General features: G+C 52.5%; 1 protein-coding gene across 1 annotated transcript; it reads left to right on the forward strand.

The window, feature by feature from the left end:
* Positions 1-1,053: 1,053 nt before the first annotated feature.
* TMPRSS3 (transmembrane serine protease 3) lies at positions 1,054-25,413 on the forward strand (the record flags this gene model as incomplete). The annotated part of the gene is made up of 12 exons (XM_080695675.1): positions 1,054-1,147; positions 7,377-7,487; positions 8,290-8,406; positions 8,740-8,863; positions 12,605-12,730; positions 13,717-13,760; positions 14,537-14,702; positions 15,923-16,092; positions 17,830-17,925; positions 20,776-20,918; positions 21,503-21,655; positions 25,396-25,413. The coding sequence occupies 12 exons, from the start codon at positions 1,054-1,056 to the stop codon at positions 25,411-25,413; spliced, it is 1,362 nt and encodes a 453-aa protein (XP_080551801.1).

Consider the following 25,413-nt stretch of genomic DNA (forward strand, 5'->3'; position numbering starts at 1 on the left):
CTATGATAGTCTTCAGAGCTGCAAATGGAATAAACCTATTTTTGCATATAATTCTTGCTTACAGTTTACTAAGACCACATGAAACAAAGTTCATTTTTAATGGCTTACGGTTTTCTTCAGAATTTCAAACATCATAACAGGTAGTCAGGAAGGAAATAAAAACACACCAAAATGTCCATGCTGATAAGCCTGTGGGTTCTGTGAGGATTTCTGCACCGGAAGATGCAGACCCCCGGCAGCCCAGGCCTGATACCTGGGAGAGAGACCCTGACCTCCCTGCTGGGAGCACTCTGCCATTTCGGTGCTTCCTGGAGCTGCAGGGATGCCGGCCACAGGCCTTGCCTTCTTGGCACTGTGAGGGTTGGAATTCTCTTGTAGGGAGTAGGGAATGGAGCCCGCTGGTTCCTGGCCACTCCTGGCTTGGCAGTGTTGGGGAGGACTGGGTCCCAGAGGGCTTGGCGCTTTTCACCCTTAATGAGGTCAGGTCTGTGTGCGCCGGGAACGGCTGTGCTGAGGGCGGCCGCTGAGCACCCCTTCCCTGTGCGCATCCACATTTTGGGACAGACATTATGTGAGTATCAAAAGTCCTTAAGTTCGTGCTCGGCGTATCGTGTGGCTAGACAAGGAATCCAGTTCATGGAGGACAGATTAAACAGCCTGGGAAAGCGCTTTGAAAGGAATTTACCTTCAGAGGAATAATGATACAGAATTGGTAAATGAAAACAGACATCTCTGTTCGGGAGTGCTGTTTGACTAGTTTTAAGGTTGGTCCAACAAACAGTGGGGGAGCCACAATTTTAGGGGGAATTTAGTTTATGTTCTTTCACTAACTCTGGAAGCTTCTTTTATCTGTGGTGATTCAGAAAAAAAAAAGTCTACCTACTATTTACGTATGATTAGTCGGCACCGAGTGTCCAATTTCAAGGATTGAAAATATGACAAAGACCCGCCCAAGCCGAAACACTCACGGGACGGATGCCCTCTGCTTTCCTGGCTCAGGAGGTGGAGGTGGTGGAAGTGGAGTCTCAGCCCCGAGGGCCTGACATAGTCACCATGGGAGAGAATGACCCACCGGCTGCGGAAGCCCCCTTCTCCTTCCGATCGCTCTTTGGCCTTGACGATTTGAAAATAAGTCCTGTTGTACCAGGTAGGTGCACTGGGAGGGACCCTGTGACGTCGCCCTCGGTGTCGCTGACAGCTGTGGTCGAGGGTCTCTGCGGGAGATGTATCTCCCTATCTCTCAGCCCACTTTTAGGTGCTGAGTCTCAGAGACAGGGCGCTGGAGAGAGGACTGCTTTGTCCGGCTGCTTGCTAACTCCCTGGAGGTGGGAGTTCATTTTCTGGCTGGAGATCTTCAGAGACTGGGCTCCACAGCTGCCCAGGTCAGTCCTGGTGGAGGTCAGATCCAGGCCAGAGAACCTCCGAGCCCTCCAGGAACCCTGAGAAGCAGCGGCCCCCGACCCTTCCAGAAAAGTAAAAACAAGATAGACAACAGCAAAGGAGTTAGGTCCTGCATGTGGACAGCACAGGCAGAGGGAAGAGCTGGACTTGTAAGGACGTGTGCTTGCTGACAGCAGTGGCCCCCTAACGCCTGTCCAGCTGGGCCTTCTGAGAAAGAGCCTGTCAGTGGTTGTTGGCGTGAGCTGTGGGCTTGCTGGTCCTGGAAGTGGGGGTGTGGATGCAGGGGGACACTGACCACCAGGCCCAAGGGAAGACTAGCAGAAGCTCTGACTGAAGTTCTAGAATGTAGGGCGTGGGGCTCCTAATCGTTCCCTTTAAACACATTTTCAAAATATGGCATCAAATTAGCATGAATGTAAATGAAAGAAAAATATTCTGCAATCCCCTGCTCCCCAAACTTGCTGGCTCTTGGTAACCTTATGCCTCTGGGGCCTGCGTCTGGCCCATTAGCTGGGCAGACACAGGCAAGCACTTCACCTGGAAGCGGTCTGGCTTTATAAGCATCTTTTTCATGTCATTGTAGCGTTCCATCAGGTAGATGTGGAACCTCCATTACCATGGCTCATCGTAATCTTTCACATATAAATATAAACATGAGCATTCCTTGTGTTAATTTTTAATTACTTATCTATGATTGACTAACTCCTAGTAATGGAAAGGAACAGACATGATTTTAAACCTTCCTTTTAAAATAATGTATCGTTTGTTGTAGAACGTATGCAATGTGGTTAATCAAAAAGATTTTTAAAAAGTGACCCACATTCGTGCCATTACGAAGAAATAACCCTCCTAGCCCTTTATTTATTTGATCTCTTGCTCTTTTTTTTTTTTTTTTTTTTTTTTTTGGTGGCACTGGGTATCAAACCCAGGGGATTCTACCTGTAAGCTACACCTCCAGCCCTTTTTATTTATTTATTTTTTTGGAAACAGTTTCACTAAGTTGCCGACAGCCTCACTAAATTGCTGAGGCTGGCTTTGAACGTGAGATCCTCCAGTCTCAGCCTCCCAAGGACTGGGATTACAGGTGTGCACTCCCGTGCCTGACCTTTCTCTTTTTCTGTTTCATACACTTTTGTTGCTGAATTGTAATTACATATCATAGTGAGGCTCAGAGTAATATAAACATGGTGCACGCAGCATTTGGTGTTTTCCCTAAATACCACCGTGTTCCCCTCTTCCCTCCCTGTACATGTTAATGAGATTAGTTCCTTCCTTCCTTCCTTCCTTCCTCCCTTCCCTCCTTTATGTTTGTTTTTGCAGTGCTGAGGATTGAACCCAGGAGCCACCTCTGAGCTATGTCTCCAGCCCTATTTTATTTTTTATTTGAGACAGGGTCTTGCTTAGTGGTCAAGGCTGGCCTCGAACCTGCGATTCTGTAAATCCAAGCACTGGGATAACAGGCATGTGCCCACACATCTGGCTGGTTGCTTTTACTTCTATGTTATTTCCCTCTGAAAGTGGCATGAACAATTTCAAAGCTTTGATTTTAACTTAACAACATCAATTTCATCTTTTCATGGCATTAAAGAATTAAATATTTTTCGGGCATTGGCTAACATTGGCTCAAATGTGACCCACCACCCTCATTAGCAAGGGATGTTTTCTACACACACACACACACACACACACACACACACACACACACACACACTTGCTCACGTTCTGCCTCTGGCAGCCTGCTGGACATGGCGGCAGGGCTGTGTAGTGGGGACACTCAGTCTTCACTCTGTGGTCTATCACAGACACCCGAGGTCTGCCGCCCTGGCCCGGCCACACAGTGTCTGCGAGTGTCCAGGCAGGTCGCCTGGTGCTCAGCTCCCACCTGCCGGCCACACGGGCTGTTTCCCCTGCACCATTAGCATCAATTTAATCTTCTCAGGGTCCTAGTAGATAGGACTTGACGCATATCTATGGTGACCTTTTAGGATAAATTCCTGATAGTGAAATTACCAGCTAGCCCATTTTTTCAGCTTTCTGGCATATATTTCCAATTTCACTCAGTTAGAAAGTTAACAAAATGTGCTCCTGGCCGCGGGGCATGGGGGTGGCTTGCTTTCCCCTGGGACAGCGGTGGTATGACAGTCAGCACCTCACTGTGACACGGATGCGTAGTCTCACGAGCAGTTTCCTTCTCCAGAGACGGTGAGGGTCCTTCACGCTTATCCATGGCACTGCTCTTTAGAGAGGCGCTGTGTACTCTGCTTCGGACCCCAGGCCTGTCCTCAAGGACACACGGGGTGGGGGACTATGTTGGCTCCCACAGTGCCGTGGTGGAGGAGCGGCCCGCAAATGGGGACTGAGGCACAGCTGTGGCTGATCTCCAGCTTTGAGTCCACATCTGGAGTCATTTTCTACGCAGAACTCATGCACAGAACCATGGGAATAGGAGATCATTCTTAGGAATTCTGCTGTTTTGTTAAGTATAAAATGGGAGTGGGAGCCGGGTGTGGTGGCACATGCTTGTAAATCCCCTCGCTTGGGAGGCTGAGACAGGAGGATAGCACAGGTTCAAAGCCAGCCTCAGCTACTTAGTGAGGCTCAACAACTTAGTGAGACCCTGTTTCCCAATAAAGTATAAAATAGGTCTGGGAGTATAGCCCAGAGGTAGAAAGCCTCTGGGTTTCACCCCCAGTGCCACAAAAATAAATAAATAAATAAATAAAATGGAGGTGGGCCTCTCAGCAGAGGGTGTTAGTGTGGTGCAGGATGGGGAGGGAAGAGAAACCTCTGTGGATGCCAAGCTGCAGACATGCTGCGCCCAAAGGAATCAGCCTCAATCCTGAGTTAAAACAACCTTTGTTATTAGTATACCACCCATTCATCCATATCTGATGGATATTTATCCAGGACCACTGTTTCAGGCACCGACAATGCAGCCATAACAACTGCTTGGTTCGTCCAAGCCTAGAACTGAGAACTTGCCGATTGTCTCTTTTCTCCTCTCTGAGTATGAGGCACACGGGCCCTCCTCTCCCCCTGCCTCTTCCGGTTTCCCTTCTTCTTTGCACCCTCCTTCCTTCTCTCCCTCCATTCCATTTCTTACCAATTTTGTCTTTAAATTCTCTCCATCCTCAGCAGCCTTGATGATACTATCTTATTCATTTATTTATGATTTTTATGTAAAATTTTATTTAGCCGGGTGTGGTGGCACATGCTTGTAATCCCCATGCTTGGGAGGCAGAGACAGGAGGGTCGCGTAGGTTCGAAGCCAGCCCCGCTGGCTTAAGAGACCCTGTTTCCAAAAATAAAAAAGTATAAAATAGGTCTGGGAGTGTAGCCTGGAGGTAGAAGGGTTTCCAGGAACCCCAGTACCACCAAAAAAATTTTTTTAATTTAATTTTGTTATTGGTGTGTTTTAATTATATATCATAGTGAGGTTCAGTGCAACAAATACATACAAGCTTGCAGTATTCATTGTGTGTATAATAATGTCTTAAAACGCTCTTTGGGGCTATTTATTATTTTTAATATACTTTTACTAGTGCATTTAACTGTAGGTCATTTTTCTGTTCAGTGTGGCAGAACACACACACACACACACACACACACACACACACACACACACAGCACCCGTACATTTCCCTCTGGATTCCATCTCCCTTCCTTCCCTCCGGTTCATAATACTGAAACTGTTATTGGTGCTTCTCAACAGCACACCACATTATTTGAAACGGTTCACCAGGCCTCCCCTTTCCCTTCCCCACCTCCCTTCCCAAGTCTCCAATGCTGACCATTTTATAATCACACTCTTCACTTGGGGGTGAAGCTGTGGTTTCCAAAGGTAGGCACTGAAGACCTTTCCAGCTCTCCCATGGCTCACCTTCTCCAAGATTGAGAGAAGAAGGGCAGGTGAGAGTTGCCATCCTGGGTCACGGCATGAGCCTCCGCAGGCTCACTCCTTTGTGGATTCCATCCTTTTTAATATTTGATAAGAGTGTTAGCATAGCTGTTCTTTGGGGACGGATGAGATGATTTGTATGAAATGTCCTGTTCTCGCTGGCTGATGGTGGCAGTGGAGAATCTCCTGGTCGCCCAGGGAGGTGCACACTTTGGGCATCTCGATACTCTTTATATCTTTATTTGCACCAAATCTGGCTGGTTCTGTTGGCAAGAACTGTGCCTCAGTCGATGTGCTCACTGCTGTAACCCACAAGCATCGATCGCATAACTTAGAGGAAGGGAGATTTACTTGCTCACAGTTCTGGAGATTTCAGGTTCAGTCCGTGTGAGGCCAGGGTCTGTGGATCTCAGGACATGGTAGCAGAAAACAGAGAGAGGGAAAGAGCAAGAGCTCTGCTTGCAAACCATGGAGACTGGAAGGGAGAGGGCAAGCAAGCAAGGGATTCAGACAAAAGCACATCCCTAAGGCCGCACCCGAGGGGCCCACCTTCTTCAGCCTCACCCCACCTGCCTAGGTAACCGCCCAGTAAATCTACTACAGCGTATTCACCCACTGATGCGGTGACAGCCCTCGTGACTTAATCATATCAACGCCGAGCATCTCCTCAGGGAACATTCTACGTCTAACCATAATAGAAGAGTCTGAGGTTTTATCCTGCAACTAATAGGCTAGCCTGCCACACATCTGTGGACATGGGCTGAAGACCAGAGGTTCCTGTATCAGAGGATGTAGGACTCGCAGTCCAGCAGGCGGCCTGGGTGTCCTCTTTGTGCTAGCTGCCCGTGTCCCCCACACCGGCTCCACAGAGGCTGGGGAGCAGCCCAGGTGCACCTCACACAGGCAGGTGGTTTGCATCACAGGGAATCCCAATCTTCATAACAGGCTGCAAGCTGACCTGTGCAAGATTTGTTTATTATATTTCTTTTTTTGTGTGTGGTACTGGGGGTGGAACCCAGAGGCTTTCTACCTCCGGGCTATACTCTCAGCCCTATTTTATATTTTATTTGGAAACAGGGTCTCACTAAGTTGCCGAGAGCCTCACTCAGTAGCTGAGGCTGGCTTCGAACCTGTGCGATCCTCCTGTCTCAGCCTCCCAAGCGCGGGGATTACAAGAGTTTGCCACCACGCCCGGCTATTTACTATATTTCTAAAAGTGGACAGTACCCTTGCTCCAGAGACACACTTTCTATATCGTCTAAGACCTTTTGCTCTGTATACACTCTTAGGAAGATGGTCTGGACCAAAGGCCATCATGTCTCTGGGTATGAGATCTGTGGAGAGGGTCTGCCAGCACGCGGTCATTGAGACATTCTGCGAGACCTCAGCATCCTCTGCCTACAAGGACCCTGTCTAGGACTCACAGGATCCTCCCCACCTTCTGCAGGGACACATCCTTGGCACTTAGGTTCTCGTCCCTTCTAAATTAATACTCTACGGCCACTGAAACCAAGTGTCCAAAGCCTGTAACCAAGGTGTGAGCAGGTCTGTGCTTCCCCCAAAGTGAGCCGCAGACTCTCCCCTGCTTCTTCCAATCTGGCCACTTGCAGAATTCTTCCAAGTTCCTAGGCTGGCAGACGGACACCCATCCTCTGCCTTCATCTCCACGTGGCTGTCACCCCTCTGTCTCTTCCTATCAACTTCCTCTGTGCATGTCTGTCGCTCTGTCCAAATTCCCCACTCTAACAAGGACACCAGGGCTTGGCGTAAGGATCTCATTTTGACTTGACTGCTCTATCACGACCCTCTGGATAAAGGTGACATTCACTGGGGTTAGGACTTCAAAATAGCCTTGTGAGGTACACTATTCAACTCACTGTCCCCCAGACAGGACAGACACACTGGGCTGGGGCTGGAAGTGGCGGGGGCTGTCTGAACGTCTAGAGAATGTGGCCCTTTCTTTCTCTGACTGAGCCAGACTTCGCCGGATGGGGACATTCTCTGCAGGGAGGGGACAAGGGATGAAGAGCTGACGTTTAGGTGTTACATCACTCACAGCCCCCTCCTCCGGTTCTAGACGCAGACGCGGTGGCTGCGCAGATCCTGTCCCTGCTGCCCCTCAAGTTCTTTCCGATCATCGTCGTGGGCATCATCGCGCTGATACTGGCACTGGCCATTGGTCTGGGCGGTGAGTGGTCCATTATTTAGTAGGCTCTCGGATACCGATGCGAGTGTTGAAACTTTCATGAGCGTCCCTCGCACCACATGCTTTGGCTTGCTGACTTTGGGTCCCATTCACCGCCTGCGCGTGAAGCCCCTGTGTGGCCGGGCAGGGGCTGCTGGCCACACTTTGGTCTTTGTCACCAAGGAACCTGCCCAGTGAGCAGTGTCCAAAGGCAGCTGATGAAATAGAATCCCAGGGCGGGAAGGGCAGGCGCCAGCTGGGAGGAGAGGACAAAGAAGCACATTCATGCAATGCCAGGCACAGAAGCTATTTTTACAGAAAGGTGTGTGTGGCTTTGGAGAAAGTGGGTCATTTGAAGAAAGGGTCTTAATAGGGAGCAAGCTCTCAGTTTCCCCTTCCAATAACTGGATCACAGATTGGTTTAATCTGCCACCTGCGCAGCCATGTGGTCCATAGTCTGTTCATTCCTGGTTCAGAGAAAGAGCAGATAGGGCAGCCCAGGGGTTCTGGGCTGGGGATCCTTGCTGAGCCTGCTCTGCTGGTCCCCCCAGAGCCAGGCAGATTCTTTCTTGACTTTGAGCCTTCCAGAGTCTAATTCACATGGGAGACAACAGGGGGTGCAGCAGCCCGGCCCCCTGGAATTCAGGACAGAAACTGGGCAGAGGAAGCGGGCTGCCGGTGAGGATACAGTTTCAAGATAGGCTTCATTATTAATGGGCAAGCTCCGCGCCACACGGCAGGTGGGCAGTGGCTGGGCTGGCCGCTGGAGGAGCTGCTCACAGCCCTCCTCCTCTCCTCTCCTCAGTGCACTTCGACTGCTCTGGAAAGTACAGGTGTCGATCGTCTTTTAAGTGTGTTGATCTCACAGCTCGATGTGACGGGGTCTCTGACTGCAGAGATGGGGAAGACGAGTACCGATGTGGTAAGGTCCTGCCGGCAGCCGCAGAAGTGGGAGGCGGTGCCCAGGGCCCAGCCTGACCCTCCCACCTCTGGAATGGCTCCAAGCTTTGCCATTCCCAGCTGGGGTTCAACTGGCACTCCTGCCTGGAGCTCCTGGGTTGCAGATCAGAGAGGGCCGGGGGTGGGGCTCAGCGGGAGACCAGACCTCCATGAGGTCTTGGGGTTCAGAGAGAGGGGACCATCACCGCTCTGTGGCCGAGCCCAGGCCAGTCGGAAGCGGAGGTTCTGGGCTGCGGCGGTGCGGTCTCCACCCCAGCCCGGCCTCAGGGGGTCTCTTTCTCCCGTGCACGGCCAGTCCGTGTGAGCGGCCAGAAGGGTGCGCTCCAGGTGTTCATGGCTGCCTCGTGGAGGACCATGTGCTTCGACGACTGGAAAAGCCACTATGCCAACGTGGCCTGCGCCCAGCTGGGGTTCCCCAGGTAAGCTGAGGAGCGATGCCCACCCACACACAATGGCATGGGTGGTAGCAGCAGAGAAGGGTCACTGCCGGGCAGGGAGCGCTTGGTGGTTTAGCACGACGATGGCACGCCCTGTGCTCTCGGCAGCCTTGGGCACTCACACTGATGCCCTTCCACAGGGAGCAGTGGGGCTGAGTGGCTCCTTCAGGCCATCAGGCCACACGGGAAGTGCACGTCTGAGGGGTCTCAGGGCCAGACCCTAGATGCTAAAGCAAGCACTCTGCCCCACCACAGCGAGCAAGTACAGTGGGTGCCCAGACACCGTCATCTGGTCCTGGCGGTCAGCCAGCGTCTGGGTGCTCTGCCCCAGCAGCCCAAAGTGACAGAGCTGGTTATGCTGGTGCCCACCTGGAACCCCAGGATGTAGGAGGAGAGACAGGAGGATTGGGGGTCCTAGGCCAGGCTCAGCCACTTAGCAAAAACCTATTACAGAAATAAAAATATTTAGGCTAGGTGTGGTAGCACACACTTGTAATCCCAGGACTTGGGGGGCTCAGACAGGAGGATTGTAGGTTTGAGGACAGCCTCAGCAAGTAGTGAGACTCCCATCAATCTAGTGAGACCCTGGTTCAAAAAAAAAATAGGGCTGGGGATGTAGTTTGGAGGTAGAATGCCCCTGGGTTCAATCCCCAGCACCACAAAACAAACAAACAAACAAACAAACAAACAAACAAAATTTAAAAGCAGAAAAGCAATGTAGCTTGGAGGTAGAATGCCCCTGGGTTCAATCACCAGTACCATAAATAAATAAACAAACAAACAAATAAATAAATAAAATTTAAAAGCAGACAAGCAATGTAGCTTGGAGGTAGAATGTCCCTGGTCTCAATCCCCACTATCACAAAATAAATAACTAAACATATAAAAATTAAAATTAAAAAATTAAAAACAGACTGGAGCTTGGAGATCAAATGTCCCTGGGCTTAATCCTAGTACCAAATAAAATAAATAAAAATAAAAAGAGTGATTTAGTGAAAACACAATTACTCAAACCTTGTTTAGCAACCTGGAGAAGAAAGTCTGGTGTTGGAATCTCTCTCCCAGTGTCTGGCCTTGCCATGTGACTTTTTGCACTGAGCGTGCGTTGTGCCTCAGACAGGGGCCTCGGTTTCCCTTGTGGCTCTTCCCCTCCCCCATACAACCGCCACCTCCACGGGGGCCATGTCCTCGCCCGACTCGCCTTGGCTCTGGATTCTGAGTGCAGCAGGCAGGCTTGGAACCAAGCAAGGTTGGCAGTGGTGGCCTTGGAGGTGGTGACCTTGGAGATGCAGCCCTGTTTGTGTCCGGGAATCGGGAACAGCAAAGCCACAGAGCCGCAAATCCTCCACCAGGTCTCGCATTTCAAAACCCACTCATCACTGCTCAGTTTTCTTTCTCCAAAGCCAGTGAAACTCATAACACCCCCATGTGCCCAGTACCCAGGCCCGGCCCTCCTCATGCCCTGCCTACCTGGATTCTTTTTTTTCAGTACTAATAATTGAACCCAGGGGCATTCTACCTCTGATCTACACTCCCAGCCTTATTTTTTATTCTTTATTTTGAAACAGAGTCTCATTGAGTTGCAAAGGGCCCCACTAAGTAGTAGCCAAGGCTGTCTGCAAACTGTGATCCTCCTGTCTCAGCCTCCCAAATGCTGGGATTACAAGCATGTGCCACCACACTTGGCCTCCTATTTTATTTTTTAAATTTGAAAAAGAGCTGGGCATGGTGGTGCACGCTTGTAATCCCAGTACTTGGGAGGCTGAGACAGGAGGATCACACAGGCTTGAAGCCAGCCCCAGCTACTTAGTGAGGCTCTCAGCAATTTAGCAAGACCCTGTTTCCAAATAAAGTATAAAATAGGTCTGGAAGTATAGCCCAGAGGTAGAAAAGCCCCTGAGTTCCACCTGCAGTACCACACACACACACACACAAAAAAAAAACCACAAAAAAACCAAAATCATGTTATGTTGCTGAAGAGTTTCACTAAGTTGCTGAGAAAGATTTCTAAAGAAACAAAAAGCTGGGCGTGGTGGCCACGCCTGCAATCCCAGCTTTTGGGAGGCTGAGACAGGGGGATCACAGTTCCTGGACAGTCTCAACTATATAGTGAGGACCTTTGCAACTCGGTGAGACACTGTTTCAAAATAAAACCAGAATGGAAAACAGGGCTGAGGTGCAGCTCGGAGGTAGAATACCCTGAGTTCCATCCCCAGTACCACACACACATAAAATCTTTCTTTAATCCTCTCCACCCTACCACATCCTGTTAGATATTTGTGATTAAAAAAAGAAAAGAAAAGAAAAAACAAAAACAGGCTTGCCAAGCCAGATTGATCAGGTTCAAATCCCACTGTGGACTCTGTAAGGTACGAGACTCGTGCCTCAGTTTCCCCCGAGCACAGGGGCAGTAACAGTCCCAGCCTTCGGGGGCCTCAGTGAGCGCAGTGGCCTGCGGGGTTGGGAGTGGCCGGCCTGAGCAGCTCCCTGCGAGTCCTGCTGGCAGCAGTGTCTTCGCTGCTTGGATATAATTCGGAGCCCCCGTTGTAACACTCTGGCTCTCAGCATTTCACAAGAACATGCCCGCTGCCCTGCCCGCCTCAGGGTCTCTGGTCAGCAACAACCTGCTCTTGAGCACTGGGACCTCCTGGCCTGGCCTGGCTGAGCCACCTGGGGCAGGGTGGCTGCCAAGGTCGCAGCTGCCGTGTGTGGACGTGAGCTCCACCTGCCCGTCCACCCACCACACTCAACAGCTCCTGGACTTCCGGGCTGCCCGACGCTGTGGAGCGCCCAGCACCACACTCTGGTCATCCCACGAGGTCCCCACCTTCCTCGGGGAACTCTCCACATGCTCGTATTCTGTGGTTGTTGTTTTGTTTTGTTCTGGTGGGGCTGGGATAGAGCCCAGGCATCACAGGTGCTAAGCAAGTGCTCTGCCAGCGGGCCTCAGCCCAGCCCCGACGTCTTCCTTCGGCATTGCTGGGCAGAAGCCTGTTTCCTGCTGCCGTGCACATTTGCTTGGTCCTGGGCCCCTGAGTTGCTGCCTTCCACATGTCCCAGGGACCCAACTAGCTCTGAGCAAAAAACTCTTCTCCTCCCTACCATATCTTATGTTAGATATTTCGGATTAAAACAAAACAAAACAAAAAGCAAAAAGCCAAATTAGGCCTGCCGAGCCAGCTGGCCTGGGCTCAGACCCCAGTGGGGCAGCCCTCACCCTCTCCCACCACCTGGCCGCTGGACTGTGGCCTCTGCGGTGGTGCCCAGCTGACAAGGCCAGCTCCCTCCCCTGGTGCGTGCTCACGCTTCAAGCCAGGCAAAGGCCACTTCAGCCCAAGGCAGCTGAGGTGGGGTCACCCTGGGTGTCAGGCATAGCCTTCCCTGGGATGGCTGGAGCTGAGGTGGGGCCACCCAGGGCATCAGGCGAGGCCTCCCTGGGATGGCTGGAGCTGGAGCTGAGGTGGGGCCACCCTGGGCATCAGGCGAGGCCTCCCTTGGAATGGCTGGAGCTGGGCAGGGCAGGGCAGGGGCTGTGGCCCCCGGCAGTTCATTCCAGCCCTGGGTCTGGAAGGCCAGCGAAGGCACGAGCAGTTTATCCTAGGGGTAAAAGGCTTTTGACAGTTCAGATGGGCAGAATGATGTCCCGCAGGGGCGATCATCATAGCCCGTGACTTGACACGGGAGTCAGTGTAACCCACGGTCCATCTTCTCACCTGCCCGCAGCTACGTCAGTTCAGATAGCCTCAGAGTGGACGCTCTGGAGGGGCAGTTCCAGGGGGACTTCGCGTCCATCAATCACCTCCTGCCGGATGACAAGGTGACGGCTTTGCAACATGCGGTGTACGTGAGGTAAGCGTCAGGGGCTGGTGCTGTGGTGCGTGTGCGTGTATGTGCGTGTGTGTGCGTGCATGTGTGTGCGTGTGAGTGCATGTGATGAGCTCTGTGAGGACTCGCAGGTGGAGGGGTGCCGTCCAGTGTGTGAGGGTGGGTTACCCTGTGTTACCCTGTGGTTACCCTGCGCCAATGCCAACTTTAATCCAATGGAGCAAATGCAATCAAACAGATGAAGGGACAGGAATACAAGGAGGGCAGGCAGTGATGGGCAGTGGTCAGTGCAGTGCTGTGCCGGTCACCTGGCAGGGCTCCAGGGACATTTGGAAAATGGGAGGAAAGAGGACAGGAAAGAGAGAGGGCGGGAGAGAGGGGAACAGGCAGCTGGGCAAGCCATGCCTCCTTGGTACCTTCACACCCATTGCCAGCCTCCCCTGGCTCCCAGCCGCTCATGGAGGTAAAGCCAGGTGTCTGCAGGCACGGCTACTCGCACACTACAGGTGAGGGGTCTCCTGCCTCGCCCCAGCCCGCAGCCAGGTGTTCTGAATCTCGACTCTCCCTGACGATTAAGTAAAAGGCTAAGACAGAAGGATCACAGGTTATTAACTCACTAAGTTAAAAATAAATTCAAAAACAAAATAATAAAATAGAGCCGGGCGTGGTGGCGCACACTTGTCATCCCAGCATTCGGGAGGCTGAGACCTGAGGATTGTGGTTTGCAGCCAGTCTCAGCTACTTAGTGACGCCCTTTGCGACTCAGTGAGACCCTGTTTCAAAATAAAGAACACAAAGTAGGGCAGGGGGTGTAGCTCAGAGGTCGAATGTCCCTGGGTTCCATCCCCAGTACCACACATACAAAAATAATAATAAAATTTGGGGTAGGAGATGTAGCTCAGTAGTAGAACAGCCCCTGTGTAACACACAGACACAGACACACAGTATAAACCGTGCTCACTTCCTGTGCCTCAGACACTTCCTGAAGCCGCTATTTGTTTCTGCCTTAGGGAGGGATGCGCCTCAGGCCACGTGGTCACCTTGAAGTGCACAGGTAAGAATTCTGCTGGAAGCTATTGCTTGTGGCATCTGGGGGCCCCTCTCCACTGAGGACTTCCCTGAGCCCCTTGCTCCTACATGGCCCATGGAAACTCAGTATACTCCTATCGAGGGAGGAGGGCACTATGCCAGCCTCACCTGTCAGGCGGTGAGGCAGCCCCAGGTGATGTTTTAGTAGCAGAAAGGAGGGTGGCCCCTGATGTCCTGCTCTGTGTACAGTCCCCAGGAGCCTGGCTTCTGGCACTTTCTCCTTGACATGCATGGGCTGCTCAGTGCTCCAGGCCCACCCAGGTCTCACTGCCTCCTGCTCCTGGCAGAAGAGAGGGAGTTTTTTGCAGGGTGTGGTGTGGAGGGGTTAGGGGAACACCTGGCATACCAACAGAAGTGGGAGGAGCTTCAGATGGTTCCTGGCTGCTCTGGGGGGAACCCGGCTGATGTCTGGGTGCTGTCTCATGGGGTGCTGTCGGCACAGACACTGCGGCCTCCCCAGGGCAGCCCTGGGCTCTGATGGGTCTTCCCACTGCATCTCCACAACCCCTGCCTGCCCTCCTGTCTCCTGCAAGCCTGCCACATCCTCTCAGCCCTGCTAGCATCTGCACCTGGACCACCAGCGTGCATCCCTCACCCCACATCCCTCAGCCCGGCCACCCTCCAGCTTGCTCTAGAACTTCTGTGGACGTTCCATGCATGGCAGTGATGGGGCAGCAGGTCTGGGTGATGTTTTCCCCAGGAAAGCCTGCGGTCTATCCCAGCCTGTGTTCTTCTCCACAGTGTGTGGCCTGAGAACTGGCTACAGCCCACGCATCGTTGGTGGGAACATGTCCTCACTGGCGCAGTGGCCCTGGCAGGTCAGCCTGCAGTTCCAGGGCTACCACCTGTGTGGGGGCTCCATCATCACCCCGCTGTGGATCGTCACTGCTGCGCACTGTGTTTACGAGTGAGTGCCCTGCCTGCCTGGTGTGGTTCCTGGACTTCTCAGGCCCCTGTCCTGTCCAGGGTCAGGTGGGGACATGGCTGACTTGGGTGCTGAGCAAACAGAATGACGCCAAAAAGCCACATGTAGGTGGAGATGCCCTGCCCTCCCCTCCAAGCACAGGTCACCTCCAGCTGGGAGTCACTGGTGACCTGGACTCATTTTAAGTTTCAGACCCTCAGGCCAGACATGTTGATGCATGCCTTATCATCCCAGTACTTGGGAGGCTGAGACAGGAGGGCCTCAGGTTCAAGGCCAGCCTCAGCAACTTGGAGAGACTTAGCAACTTAGTGAGAATCTATTTAAGAAAAAAAATAGCCAGGTGTGGTGGCACATGCCTTTAGTCCCAGTACACGGGAGGCTGAGACAGGAGGGTCACAGGCTCAAGACCAGCCTGAGTAACTTAAATTGGCTCTCAGTAACATAGAGATACCCTGTTTCCAAATAATAAAATGGGGCTTGGAGTATAGGTCAGAGGTAGAATGGCCCCAGCACTAAATAAATAAATGAATAAATAAATAATAAATAAAATGATATAGGGCTAGGGGTGTAGCTTGGATGTAGAATGACCCTGGATTCAATCCCTTGCACCAAAACAAAACAAAATAAAACAAAGTTTCAGACCTGTAGGTCGCATAGAAAGGGTAGAAAGGGGAGGAAGGAAGCTTATATGTAGAAAGAGATCCTCCAAACTAGAAGAACCCAGGCCTTCGAGTAGCTAACTACATACAGCAGACCACGCTATGACCGAGACAGGGTGAGAGGGTGCGGCCTGGGCTGGGGGTAGAGGGTACATGGAGAACCGAGCCTCCCACAGCAGTCTCTCTTAGGAGCTTAGAGGGTAAGAAAACCACAGGAAAGGCTTCCGAATGCAGTGATTATTTTTACCTCCTCTGTTTTGTTTGCTCTTGGGTGGACATTGGGTTCTCATAGCTCCCTGGCATTGAGTGGAGTCCAACCCAGTCTTCGAGCACAGGGAAATCCTCTGGGGTGCGGGCTTGTCTTAAAAACACAGGGGTGTGGCCCGATTTCTGCAGGGCATGGGGGCACAGTCAGATGCCGGGCACGGGACCGTCTCTTGCCTGATGCCCCCAACATCTCGCTGGGCCCTCAGCACTCGGGAGACCAATGGGTTTCATGGTTTCATTTCTCCAGTGCCTCACTTCTGCATCTGTGCATTTCAGTCTGTACCTCCCCAAGTCATGGACCATCCAAGTGGGTCTGGTTTCTCTGATGGACAGTCCAGCCCCCTCCCATTTGGTGGAAAAAATCATCTACCACAGCAAGTACAAGCCAAAGAGGCTGGGCCACGACATCGCTCTCATGAAGCTGGCCGAGCCCCTCAGCTTCAATGGTACCTCTGGGTTTCTGTGCAGTTCTATTGCTCTCACTTGTTTCAAGAGGATTTGCTACTGCTTATTTAGGCATTCTTATGATGGCTGCTTAGTCCTTGTCAGAGGACCCTGGAGTCTGATTCATTGGCATCAGTTGACTGTCTTTTTCTGGTTCTTGGTATAATAAGTCATTTTAAGTTGTATTATGGACAATTTGGCTATTCTGTTAGGAGTCCCATGTAAATTATCAACATTAATAACAAGTCACATTCCTTAGAAGAAGTGTGAAGATCTCAGTCTTGGTTTCTATGCTAATTTAGTGTCAGAGCCTTCCTGGTTCTGCTCTGGTCTCCGTGGTCTATCTGGTGCCCTCTGGAGGCAGGGTTAGGGTTAGGGTTCCTGGGTTCCTAGGGTTAGGGTTCCTGGATGCCTGGGTGCCTAGGCCTAGGGTTAGGGTTAGGGTTAGGGTGTCTGGGTGCCTAAGTTTAGGGTTAGGGTGCCTGGGTGTCAGGGTGCCTAGGGTTAGGGTGTCAGGGTACCTAGGGTTAGGGTTAGGGTATCTGGGTGCTTGGGTGCCTAGGGTTAGGGTTAGGGTTAGGATGCCACTGGGATGAAATGAGATTGGGGCTGTGTGGAATGTGGGGTGTTGGTGTGGTGGGGTGGGGTGTGTGGTGGGGTGGGGTGGGGGATGAAATGGGATTGGGGGTGTGTGGGGTGTATGGGTGTGGGTGTGGGTGTGGGGGGGATGGGATGTGGAAACTTGTGTGGGGTGTGAAGTGTGAGAGAGGGGGAGGGGGAGGGAGAGGGAGAGGGAGAGGGAGAGGGAGAAGGAAAAAAAAAGGAAAGGGGAAGGAGGTCGACCAGTTGTCTAATTCCTCAACCGGTGTAGGTCAACCAGTTGTCTCATTCGTGCTACGAGGTTGACCAGATGTCTGATCCGCGATAAAGTCGACCAGTTGTCCCATCTGCACCAAGGTGGACCAGTTGTCTAAATTTGCTAGGGTTGACCAGTTGTCCCACTTTTGAAATCTGGGGTATATTGGAGATTAGTGATTCTTCTTTTCCTGTGGGTATCTTCATTGTGGTTTGATTGTGAGAGTAGGGGGGAAAGATTTTTTTTTAATTAAAAAAATTTTTTTTGTGGGTCTGGGGATGGAACACAGGGGCATTCAACCTCCGAGCTACACCCCCTTGCCCTGTTTTTTATTCTTTCTTTATTTTTTATTTTTTGGTGGTACCAGGGTTCCTGGAAACTCTTCTATCTCCAGGCTACACTCCCAGACCTATTTTTATACCTTTTAAAAAAAAAATTGGAAACAGGGTCTCTGAAGCTAGCGCGGCTGGCTTCAAATCTGTGTGAACCTCCTGTCTCAGCCTCCCAAATCCTGGGATTACAAGCATGCTCCACCACGCCTGGCTTGAGACCCATTTATTAATGGTGGCTTTCACCTCCAGAAGCAGAGCTGATCAACGGGGACAAAAACCATGTGGCCCTGGAGCCTCAACTACTTCCTGTCCAGGCCTTTGCTGCCTCGGGCAGGCCCACGCACCCTGCCACTGTCTGGAGCTCTCTTTTGGCTTTAGAAGCTTTGAGTGGTGGGCGGGGGTGGGGCCCCTTCTCTGAGCTAGCTGATTTCAATGACCAAGGCCAACCTTTCCCTGGGAGAAAGTCAGTGCTCACAGAGACAACAAACCTGAGAAGAGCTGTTTTCTGACTACTGCTTCCCTGAGTTGAAGTCATTGTCCCCTTTGAACAGAGATGATCCAACCAGTCTGTCTGCCCAACTCGGAAGAGAACTTTCCTGATGGAAAAGTGTGCTGGACGTCCGGATGGGGGGCCACAGAGGACGGAGGTCAGTGTTCTGAAGTCAGATTCTGACCCTAGGAGCCCAGAATCTTGGGGCTGGGGAGGGGCCCCTCCAGTGTCCCCATTGATGTCCCTGTAGGTGCCCAGAGGTCCTTCCTGGCTTCGGGGTGTGCCTCAAATGCCATCTGCTCAGTGGCTCTTGGTCACAAGTTGTGGTCCCATTTGTCCCTGAACAATGTGAAACTGCCAACCTTCTCAGGAGAAAAACAAGACAGAAAGAGCTGGGCATTCCTACACGCCACGGCCTTCCTCTGGCCTTCTCCTCCTCCGCCCCAGGAGCTGGGTAAATGTGGAGCCCACCTGGGCGGCCCTTCAAGCTCTGCCCAGCAGTCAGAGATGGAATAGGCCAGGGATTTATGCCCATGAGACTTGGAAAGGCGTGTTATTTCAACCTAGAAGGATCAAGTGCAGAAGCAGCCTAGTGGGAACTTAGTGCCATAATAACAGAAGTAGCAATGCTGATAACACAGCAGCGAATGCAGGTGGATCCTGGGCCCTTCCTCAGTGTGGGGAACAGGTCTGGCCACAGTTCTTAGGTTTTCCAGCAATTACTTCCCTCATTGGCCAGAGGAGTTTCCTGTTTGCCGTAACACATGAGCGTAACCCAGATGGCTTAAAATCACAGAATTCTATTGTCACATAGTCCTGGGGGTTAGAGCGCACCCTAAATGCAGAGTACTCTTAGCTTAATATATTCCTCCCTTGATTACATTTGCAGAGATTCTATTCCAAATAAGATCTCGTTTCATGGTTACATGTAGACATATTTTATAGGGTGGAGCATAATTCAGTCAAAGGCAGGAAGCTCAGTGTTTTCCTTGTGAGACCTGTTACTGGGGCCTGCCCTCCTGAGGCATGCAGGACACCCAGATCCGCAGCACCTGGGGGCCTTGTTCGCCCCCACGTGCCCACCAGCACTCGCAGTGCTGTCTGGATCATCTTGGTCATTTCACACCACACCCGCCCATGTGGCCAAGGCTGGCCCTGTCCCAATATGGCAGACACAGCGAGCTCCCAGCCCCATCAGAACCAGCAGCCCCTGGCCTGTGGAGTGGATCAGGGAAACCAACCATGCTCTCCTTCTCTCCTGATGAACGTTCATTGGGTACCACCCAGCCCACCAGAGGCATTCAAATTACTTTGGGGGCTGGAGAATTATCCCAGCAGGTTCTGTCCCCTTCCCCCCAGTTATCTGCTACATCCAGCAAAAGGGCCAGGGTGCCCTCTCCTGGCACAGGCCTGCCCTGCGGCAGGTGACCTCCTGTCTGTAGGGAGCTCCTCCACGTGGGGTGCTCCTCAGAGCAGCCCCGGGAGGGGGCCTTAGCCTCGTGCTCACGTGTAGGCAAGGACACACCTTGCAGGGCTCTCACCCCCAACCTGCAAAGGCTCCCCAGCAGCCCTTTATTGTAGCTATTCCTTACAAATTCAGAGGGCCTGGAGACCATTCCTTGTCTCTCCTGAAACTCTGTGGGGTGAATAGAACAGTACTCCTCTCCAATCCAATGCCAGGACTGTCCCCACTGAAGGGTGTAACTGTGCAGGAGGAGAGTCCACACAGAAAATACAGGGACATTCACAACTGTAGCACACTCAAGATGTGGATTTTTATAGTCTGGTGTGATGGCACATGCAATACTTGGGAGGCTGTAACAGGAGGATTGCAGGTTTGAGGCCAGCCTCAGAAACTTAGTGAGACTCTGTTTAAAAATAAAAATAATAAAGTAGGGCTGTGGGTGTAGCTGGATGATAGACTCCTCCTGGGTTCAATCCTCAGTTACATACATATATTCATACAAACATATGGCTGTGGGTGTAGCTAGGAGGTAGAATCCAGTTTCAATCCCCAGTAGTGTACACACACACACACACACACACACACACACACACACACACACACACACACATGGGTTTTAAGGAGCACAGACCTACAGAATACTTGCTGATACCTACTTAGGATGGATGGTCATCCGTCTCCAGTTTCAAGACTATACAGCATAAAGATAAGTTAGTCAGGAGGGGCTGACCCCTGCAGTGTAGTAGCAAGGCAGACCTGCTGCAGGTGTATTAGTCTCCTGTGGTTGCTGCAACAAAAGACCCCAACTTAGACTGAAAATGATGCACCTGTGCACGATGGCTATGGAGGTGAGAAGTCTAGAGCCAGTTTGGATGGGCTGAAGCCAGTGTTCAGGCTGCTTTCTTCTGGAAGGTTTGGGGACAGCTGTTCCCTCGACTTTCCCTACTGCGTTCCTGGGCTCCAGGCCTCTCCCTCATCTTTAAGGCCAGCAGCACACCCCACTCTAATTCTGGCTCCTATCACTCGTCTCCCTGTCTGAGTCTGTGGTTTCACTAAGTCCGCCACCTAATCCAGATAATCTCTGGGTCTGATGCCTATCTCACCTGCAGAGTCCCTTTGCCAGGGAAGGTGGCACAGCATAGATTCCAGGGACTGAGCTGTGCCAATTTGGAGGGAAAATTTTCTACTGACCCTCGCAGGGTTCCTCCCAGAGGCTGTGTGACCTTCGTGAGCCTCAGTTTCCCCTTGTAAGCTGGGTTGGTGGGGGTGGGTCCAGTGCCTGGCCAGGCTGGGCCTTGGGGAAGAACACTTCTACTTCGGCCCTAATTCCTCCTCTGTGCTGGCCCCTTAGGGAAGTAAACGGCCCTGCCCTGACACCGCAGGCCAGCGGGCCCATGCGGGAGGAGCCAGGCTCCAGGTGTTGCACGCCCCATAGCTGGAGACTCTGCTGCCCCACCTGCAGGGCCGGCCTTTTCCTGCAGCTTGTCCCTGTGCTTTCTGACCTGAGCCTTGACTGCCCATTCCCACCTTGCCTTGACGCAGGTGACGCATCCCCCGTCCTAAACCACGCCGCTGTGCCTTTAATTTCCAACAAGGTCTGTAACCACCGGGACGTGTACGGGGGCATCATCTCTCCGTCGATGCTCTGTGCCGGCTACCTGAAAGGTGGCGTGGACAGCTGCCAGGTAGGAAGGCCCCTGGGGACCCTAGGGGACGTGGCAGCAGGCGGCAAGGCTCCGGTGCAGTGTGGTGACCCAGCCTCCAGACAGGCCACTTACCAAAGTTTTCCTGAGTGAAAAGCATGTTTACACTGCCTGGGGAAGGGATTTGCTTAAGATAGCTGCCTTCCCTGGGGCCCGGCCTCTGTTTACCCAGCGCTCTAGTCTGCGGGGGTGCTGGGCGAGTGTGGGGTGAGGGGTCTCTCTGTGTCTCGCTGTAGCCCAGCTCTGAGCATAGTGGGGGTTAACTGGAGTGGGAACTGGGGAGCCTGGGTCTCCGAGAGCCTCCATGGGTGGGACCCCAATACCATCCAGTGGACCTCAGAGGCGCTGAGGTCCAGCCCAGGAGGCCCTCCCTTAGAACTCCCTGGCTAAGTGTGGAGCTGGAGGGACCCCACTCTTGGGTGCCGGGGTCCCTTCCAGAGGGCTTGTGGGGGGCTGGAGCCATTCTGCCATGCTTGTGGTGTTGTGAGGAGGGAGGGGGTGTCCTTGACAGGGAGCACCCTGCGGCACAGCTGTCCCTTAACCTCTGCCTCCTTCCCGCTGTGCAGGGGGACAGCGGGGGGCCTCTGGTGTGTCAGGAGAGCAGGCTGTGGAAGCTGGTGGGTGCCACGAGCTTTGGCATCGGCTGTGCCGACGTGAACAAGCCCGGGGTCTACACCCGCATTACCTCCTTCCTGGACTGGATCCATGAGCAGATGGAGGTGGGTGGGGGCTTCTTTCCTGGTCCCCGGACCGCGCTCTGCAGCAGACGGCGGGAGGGAGGCAGCCAGAGCCCGTGAGTCAGCAGGCAGTGATTTGGTGGCTCTGGGTGGGGGCACCAGAGCAACTAATCCTTGGGCGAGACTCCTGCAAGTGGGTGTGGCCCCTGCACACCAAGGAGGGACTGAGCTGGAACCCCAGAGTGGACCTGCTTCACCCAGCCTGAGAGGAAGGAGGACCCGGGACAGGTCAAGTGTGCCGTCCTGCAAGGGTGGGGTGGAGGAGGGAGAGGTGGTCAGGAGGGTCCCTAGAGCCCCCAGGGAACGAGTACCTGCTGGGAGTGAGGCTGTGATCGAGGGGCTCCAGGCGGAGGGCCGGGTGTTTCTGCTCTGGGGGCTGCCTGGGAGGGACTGACTGGTCAGTAAGGCAGGCCTGGCAGGAGGGGAGCCCAGAGCCTCTAGGAAGCCGAGACTGGCTGGCACCCAGGGGAGGGTGCTCCCAGCAGACACAGGCCCCACTGCGAGGGTGAATAGGTGGGGTGACTGGGCCCCGCTGAGCAGGGGGAAGGCCGCAGGGAGGTGAGACCCAGCCTGGCCCCCGGGGACTTGGCAAATATTTGCTGGCGTGACCGCACGCTGAGTTGCCTATCACTCCTTGGACCAGTTTCAAAGACCTCCCTCCCTGCTGAGTTCAGGTAAAATCAACATAATATAACAGGAACCATTTTAAAGTGAGTAATTCAAAGCTGAGCGTGGTAGCACACTCCTGTGACCCCAGAAATGAGACAGGAAGGACTGCAGGTTCGTGGCCAGCCTTGGCTACTTAGTGAGGCCCTCTGCAACTCAGTGAGACCCTGTGTCAAAATAAAGAATAAGAAATAGGAGCCGGGCATGGTGGCGCACGCTTGTAATCCCAGCATTGGGGAGGCTGAGACCAGAGAATCATGGTTCGTGGCCAGTCTCAGCTACTTAGTGAGGCCCTCTGCAACTTAGTGAGACCTGTTTCAAAATAAAGAATAATAATTTAAAAAAAAAAGGGCTGGGGGTGTAGCTCAGAGGTTAAAATGCCCCTGGATTCAACCCAGAGAACTGCAATACATACATACATACATACATACATACATACATACATACATACAGTGACCAAGCCAATGGCATTGGCATATGGACAGTGTTCTGTAGCCTCTGTCTTGTTCCAGAGCATTTCTCTCCTCAAAGCAAAACCTCGTGCTCTGCAAACATCTCCTTTCTGCTCCCATGGCCTCTGGCAGCCACCTGTCTGCTTTCTCTGCCTGTGCATCAAACACCTTTGCAAAATGCTCCTGTAACTTGAAAGAATTGACTAGGACAGGACATGTATTGTGCCTCGGGTATTCATCTCTGTCTTTTCCTTGTACATTTTTTGATTTGCTGGGTGTGGTGGCACATGCTTATTATCCCAGCACTTAAAAGGCTGAGACAGGAGGACCACAGGTTTGAGGACAGTGTGGCAATCTAGCAAGACCCTGTTTCCAAACAGAAATGTAAGAAGGGCTAACAGTATAGCTCAGAGATAGAATGCCCCCGGGTTTCATCCACAGTACCAAGAAACTAGAAAAGATTTTTTGCTCTATTTATTTATCTATTTATTTTGTGTGTATTGGGGGTGGAACCCAGGGCCATTCTACCTCCAAGCTCCACCCCCAGCCCTACTTTTTATTCTTTATTTTGAAACAGGGTCTCATTGAGTTTCAGAGGGCCTCACTAAGTAGCTGAGGCTGGCCACAAATCTCGATCCTCCTGGCTCAGCCTCCCAAATGCTGGGATTACAAGTGTGCACCATGCCTGGCTTTTTTCTTTAAATGAGAAATGACATCATAGTGTCTAGTGCTCATGGTAAGGCCTCAGGATGGGCATGGGTCCCAGCACTGCGACTGTGTAGCAGGTGACTATAAGTAGCTGGTGTCTCCCCACAGGACGTGACAAGGACTGCAGGAGCTCGGGGCAGGTCTCCATGCCAGCAGACAGCCAGTGGATGAGACTGGCAGTGGGCACTCCCTGGCGGTCAGCGGTGGCCTGACCGGTGCTGGCATGTAGCCCCACACAATGCTCTTCAGTAGAAAATTCACCCAGAACCTGTCTGCCCCTTGGGAAAGTATCAGAATAGATGTAGAAACAGGTGACCCCTGGCCGCGGAGACCCCTGAGGGCGCCATGGGAGGAGCCTGGGGTGCAGATGCACCACGTGTGCATGTGGGGGCTGGGAGAGTTAGCACAACTGCTTTTGGGGACTCAGGTCCCTCAGGCAAGAGCTGGGAGTCCTAAGAGTAGAGCTGGAGATGCTGGAGGGGTAGAGTGGAGAAGCCGCTCCTAGCTGTCCAGGCTGAGGAGCAGCCCGGGGCGTCCAGGAACAAAGATTCCACAGTCGCTCTGGGGAGCCCGCCACGGGGATGCTGTGAGCCCATTCAGCTTGACATCACCCTGGGTGGCAGATCCTCTGACCCTCCTGGTGCGGGAGAGAGGTGAGGACCTGCTCAAGTTTCCCGAGTTAAAAAGGGCAGAGCATGAAACTGGGCGTGGTGGCACATTCTTGTAATCCCAGCATTTGGGAGGCTGAGCCAGGAGGATCGTGGTTCACAGACAGCCTCAGCTACTACTTAGTGAGGCCCTTTGCAACTCAGTGAGACCCTGTTTCAAAATAAAGAATAAAAAATAGGACTGGGGGTGTAGCTTGGAGGTAGAATGAATGGCCCTGGGTTCCACCCCAGTACCGCAAAAAAAAAAAAAAAAATATATATATATATATATATATATATATATATATTAAACAAATAGGGCTGGGGGTGTCCCCTCGGAGGTAGGATGCCCCTAGGTTCCATCCGCAGTACCGCAACAAACAAACAAACAAACAAATATTTCAAAAGGAAAGAGCATGAGTCTAAGCAGGTCGAGGCCCATAGCCCTGCATGACGCTGTCCAAACAGCACCTCAAACGTGGAGTGCATAGACCCCTCTGGCTGCTGCTGAGATGGACAATTCCCAGAACACTTGTCTGGACAGCCTGGCTTGGGGTTTGCGGATACGGAGCTGGGGATTTTGGTGCACGTGGCCCTCAGGGCAGCCCTGAGAGACGCTGGTATGTGCCATGCAGCTTCCTGGAAGGGTTTTAGGAGACGCTGCCACCTGGCCCCTGAGGACAGGAGTCTGTGGTTCTCCCTGTAGGAGAGCTTAGTCGGGAGCCACCTCTGGCCACCTGAGGCCTGGACTCACCCTTCCCCAAATCCACCCCTGAGGTCCTGGGGAAGACTCAGAGGTGGCTGCCCCTTCTACGGGAGGTTTTAGTTGTCCCATCTGAGCACTCTTGAGAGGCTTTTCCAAGAGCATGCCCACTTGGGGTGCTGTCCCACCTGTCAGCTGGTGGGTCCCTGTTTTATCTTCTTTATCTTTACACAGCAGGTCTCTCTTTCTAGCTGGGGCTTAAAACAAAATTGTTCTGACTCAAAACAGGACTTAGGAGCACAATGCTAAGACCTAAGTTCACACGGAAGTTATGGGGCATCTCCTTAAGGGCAGTCCTCGGAAGCCCCGGCCTTGGTGGGTGTGGGTGCGCTTTCATACCTGTGTGGGATCCCCACAGAGCTGGGAGTCTCCCCGCTCAGAGCCAAGCTGACCCCACTCATTGTGGACACTCAGTCCAAAGTCATAATGTCCCAGAGATGGCTTCTTGCAGGGCCACAATGTCAGCGCCTGTGTTTTTGCTTTCAGAGGGACCTGAAGACTTGA

The sequence above is a fragment of the Muscardinus avellanarius genome (assembly GCF_963383645.1).
Source record: "Muscardinus avellanarius genome assembly, chromosome: 5".
Taxonomy (NCBI): domain Eukaryota; kingdom Metazoa; phylum Chordata; class Mammalia; order Rodentia; family Gliridae; genus Muscardinus; species Muscardinus avellanarius.